At 34.3% G+C, this 4,575-nt stretch overlaps 1 protein-coding gene across 1 annotated transcript; it reads right to left on the reverse strand.

The window, feature by feature from the left end:
- Window positions 1–327: 327 nt before the first annotated feature.
- Window positions 328–4,312, reverse strand: LOC127086289 (uncharacterized). Its single transcript, XM_051027025.1, has 3 exons — window positions 4,055–4,312; window positions 983–2,839; window positions 328–851 (listed from the first exon to the last, which is right to left on the reverse strand). The coding sequence occupies exons 1-3, from the start codon at window positions 4,106–4,108 to the stop codon at window positions 786–788; spliced, it is 1,977 nt and encodes a 658-aa protein (XP_050882982.1). The 5' UTR covers window positions 4,109–4,312; the 3' UTR covers window positions 328–785.
- Window positions 4,313–4,575: the final 263 nt, after the last annotated feature.

The following is a 4,575-nucleotide window of genomic DNA, read 5'->3' on the forward strand; positions in this document are numbered from 1 at the left end:
AAAGACTAATTCTAACATTCTATATCATAACATATACTATTAGAATCAAAATATAGGCGAAATCATAATTTTTTTTAAAAATTATCTCAAAAATAATTTTTATAAAAAACTATTTAAAATAACTTCAAAATTAAATGATTTTAAAAATTTTAATATCTATTTTTTTTCCAAGAAATATCTTAAATAACATTTCAATAATAACTATTAAAACTAATATTTAAACTAATTTTCATTTATAAAATTTATAAAATTTTCTTTATAATTTTTATAACACAATTATATAACAGTATAAAAATCATTATTAAAAAAAAACAAAACACCGGCACGTAGTTAAATGAGAAGTTACTCATTTTTGCATAAAATAGTCAATACATTACTATAAACAAACTTATAAATGTCATATATCCACTCTTGGGAAGCAGCCCTTGAAGTTACTCAAAAGTCTATAAACCTGTAAGAAAATTCCAGCATTGCAAAACAGGTTTAATACACAAAAACAAAATGTGAATCATTTGATCTTTAATCCAAATCCTCAATCCATTTCCAAAATACATTCACTGAAACACTTGCTCTAAATTCCAAGTGGAGCATCACAAAGTAGATGCGCACAATCTCTTCATGTTTCAACAGAAAAGATTGTTCTGTGTTGCAATGGTTGCACCGTTATTTGTGTAACAGACTACTTTCGGCGTACCTCCGAAGTCACTTAAACGAAATATAGCTAATTGAAAATTGATGTAGTTCTAAGAGTTCATGAATGAAACCACAAACAACTCTACATAAGATCATCGCTTTAGTTGCCTTCTAGCCAAGGCAGGGGTTTTCTTAGGGATATAGACCTTGTAGCTAACCTGAACATTCACAAACCATTAGCAATAACAATAAAAAGGACAATGAAAGGAATGGCTTACATATAGTATGATATGGCTCACCATGATGACACAAATTGCATAATATATAAGACAGATTGTCACACACTCACCTGCACCAATTCACCACCCCGCATCACAGTCATTGTTTTCTGCTCAAACTGAGAGCCCTGGTTGGATCCTTCTTGTAGTTTGCCTGAATTATTTTCAACAGATTCAAGGGTAGCAACATTGCAGGACTCGACAATGTCTCTGGCACTGCCATCAATATTCTGGATTGAAGATTGTGTTGTCTTAGCCGCATTTCTTTCTTCATCAGCCTCACTCACCGGCAACGTTGCATTAGAAGGTTCGCGTGAATCAGATGTTTGCTTAGATTTAAACTGAGAATGATCATTGGCAACATCTTTCCCCTTATCCAAGTTGTTATGCTTAAATTTAGGTTCAAGTGTAGAAGATTTAGGACCAGCAGAAGGAACGCCTTTAATGTCTTTGACATTATCACTGCCACAATGACTTGTGATACGAGCAGCTTCAAAAGTACCCTCATTTTTAATACTTTCTGCCAAAACCAACTTTTCACGAGGAAGTCCGGACACGATCGTTTGCTTCAGAGATGAGCGACTTTGGAGTGAATCATTGCAAGATTCTGGCGGGGTAGTGACTACTTCGCTATGGCTGTCTGCATCAACCACTTTTTCTGGTGCACTAGCCATTTGAATCTTAGCAGAACCAGACATTTCTTTATCCACATTCAAATTCCCTCCGTCGATTTTCGGATAAGTAACTAAATTTCTCCTACCAACAGGCAAACTAGTTTCTTCTACAGGTGTTTGCTTACCAAATTTTGTCGCCAATATAGCAACATTACTGATATTAGGTTTATCTTGAACCAGTTCCTCTTTCTCGGTGATTGGTTGCTTCATTTGGCTGACAATTTTATTTTCCTGTTCAGAAGCTTTTGCGTGGGACTGGACTTGACCTCGGAACTTTCTTAAATTTTCCAAAGCTCTTTGTCTAAGAATTAACTCCAAATCAACATCATTCAGAACACCAGAAACATCATTTGTTTCCTCCTTTATAGATTCATTTGTCCCGGCACAAACTTCAAGGCTGCTCATACCACTAAGTTTGGGCTCTGTGAAGTTAACATCACCATTCACATCTCCTGTATCATCCTTGGCCCTCAATTCCTCTTCTGGTGCACGATGTGATTGATGATGATCCAACTCCCTGTTTGAGCCATGATCGTTACTGTCATTACTTCTACAAGGGTAGTCAAGATCATCTACAATTTCCTCTTTGGTTTCATTTCCAGACAATTGCCTAGATTCATCCCCTTCGTTTACAACAGTAATAACTGACCGGAGCCACCTCGTTTTGTTCTCGGGCACATATTTCTCTTCAGTCCCTCCATAATTACATTCACCGTGGGGACTACTGCAAGGAGAACAACTCCTAGCCCTATATCTACTACTCTTTGCACTTCCACTTCTTCCCCTCAACTGTCTTTTGTCTTTTTCCTTTCTCTCCGTTCTTCCCCTGGAGCGCTCATATTCAACATTATCATTGCTGTCAATCCCTGCCGGACATATTGAGCAGCTTCGTGATCCACTGCTCACCGAATTAACACTTGCTTCTGTCTTAACCTTTTTCTTCCTACGGGATTTCTCCCTCGTCTCATCATACTTGTTTTTCCTCTTCACCTTTTTTCTCTTCCTGGCAAAGAGAGAGTCCTCACTGCTGTCACTGCTACATGAACGTCTCCGAAGCCTCTTCTTACGACTTTTCACATCTTTTCTTGTGCGAGACCGATCCCTTTTTCTTTTAGACCTATCTTCAGAACTAGAAGACACCGATATGTCCATATTTTTTGAATCCTCATAGTCTGAGCTAGAAAGAGAAACCTCATGGCGGCGAACCTTCTTTGATTTAGATTTTCTATTCTTACTCCTACTGCTTGACTTTGACTAAACCACCAAATTGAGTATAAATTAGACACAAATAGGAAAATGCATGTTCAGTTAAATTAATCAACTCAACAAGCTATATACACTTGGCAGGTGGGAAAACCCAACAACCAAATCAAATAGAAAAAAAAAACACTAATGTCGTGTTTGGATAAACAACTTAATTGAGCGTTGATAGTATAACCGCTTATTATATACTATGTGCTTATGTGTTTTCATAAGCTATTCTAGAGAGTCGTGTATATAAATAGGGTGAAAACGCATATGAATATGTCATAAGTTGTTTCTTATGTTAATAATCTCAGCTAGCACTGCATAGCGCCGACCCCCTAAAATGCTATAGCTTTATGGCGGATAACTCCTATTGGAAAGACTAAAAATTAGTGTACAAAGTAAACATAAATACTCAAAAATAGAAATATACACAAAAGTAAAAAGACCATCATACTCAATAATCATATCCAACTTTGTCATTTCCCATTAAAATCAAGTTGTAAAATTAAGATGGCATCCCATCAAAATCAAGTTCTGAAAGTAATCAAAAAGCAGAACTTAACAGACCGGAGAACACAGAGCATCAAAAGCAAGAACAGAACAAAGAACATAAAATCAAAATAATCACCACAGAACACGAACACAAAAGAAACAGAACACGGACAAAGAAGCAAAACGAAGCAGAACAAAACAATGAAGATGAAAGACACAGCAGAGCAGACAAAGAATGAAACTTGAAATGGAGAAAGGATGAAAGAAAAATTAGGAATTAAAATAGAAAAGTTTTAGGTCACATAAAGGGATACATATTTTAAGAAAAGACAATGCTATAGCACCGCCATCAACAACACAGGTTTTCATAAACTCTCTCAAGTTTTGAGTGTGCTTATGTAGTGGATAAGTTCAAACAAGACAATCCAAACAGACAATAAAACCCAGAAAAATATCTAGCAGACCACACAACAAAAGCAGATTAAAAAAAAAAGCAGATTTTTATTACCGGGGAACATGACCTAAATACAGATTTTTCAGTCAAGTTCACGAAACACAAGCAATATTATAGAAAGAAAGTTCGATTTTTTCCCCAAAAAATTAAAATGCCAACAACTTAGGGAAAAAAAAATCAGAAACTCAAAATTGAAAACCTAACTAAAATGAATAAATCTGAAAGTTAAAATTAAACACCCTACATTGAAAAAAGGAGAATAAAATTGAGATTACCTTAGAGGAAATTTTGGAATGTTTCTTTTTGAGTGAAGTAGAGGATTTCCCCATTAAAGCAACCTGCAAAATCAACTTTGAAAAATAAAAGGATTAGAAAATTGAAGCGAGAGGAGAAGAAGATATTGTGTAATGAAGCGAATAGGGTTAGATGAATGGAGGGAACAAGAATGCAGAGAAAGGTCGTTGATTGTATTGTTAGTTAGCGAAGAGAAGAAACTCGATAGAGGTATTTTATTCCCCTTTCGGAACTATGTTGCTCCAACCAAATATATATATATAATTTAATATCAATAGTAAATTTTTATCATATAAATTATATATATAAGATTTAATTAGGATCGCAAATGATTTGATATTTCAACGAGATATATAAAAATTAAATTTTATAAATTTTTATTAAAATCGTTAATTTTTATTTGATATATAGATGAATTAATGTAAGAAAATGAGAAGATATAGAATATAATTTTTTTATAAATTTAGTATAAATATTTGATGTATAATCTCTACAAAAATAT

The sequence above is a fragment of the Lathyrus oleraceus genome, chromosome 5 (assembly GCF_024323335.1).
Source record: "Lathyrus oleraceus cultivar Zhongwan6 chromosome 5, CAAS_Psat_ZW6_1.0, whole genome shotgun sequence".
Lineage (NCBI taxonomy): Eukaryota > Viridiplantae > Streptophyta > Magnoliopsida > Fabales > Fabaceae > Lathyrus > Lathyrus oleraceus.

Excerpts from the sequence above, each read along its gene's own strand:
- LOC127086289 (XM_051027025.1), bottom strand. The coding sequence starts at position 4,108 with ATGGGGAAATCCTCTACTTCACTCAAAAAGAAACATTCCAAAATTTCC. Across the intron at positions 2,840-4,054 it reads ATTCCAAAATTTCCTCTAAG|TCAAAGTCAAGCAGTAGGAG; the intron begins GTAATCTCAATT and ends TTGGTGGTTTAG. Across the intron at positions 852-982 it reads GGGGTGGTGAATTGGTGCAG|GTTAGCTACAAGGTCTATAT; the intron begins GTGAGTGTGTGA and ends GTGAATGTTCAG.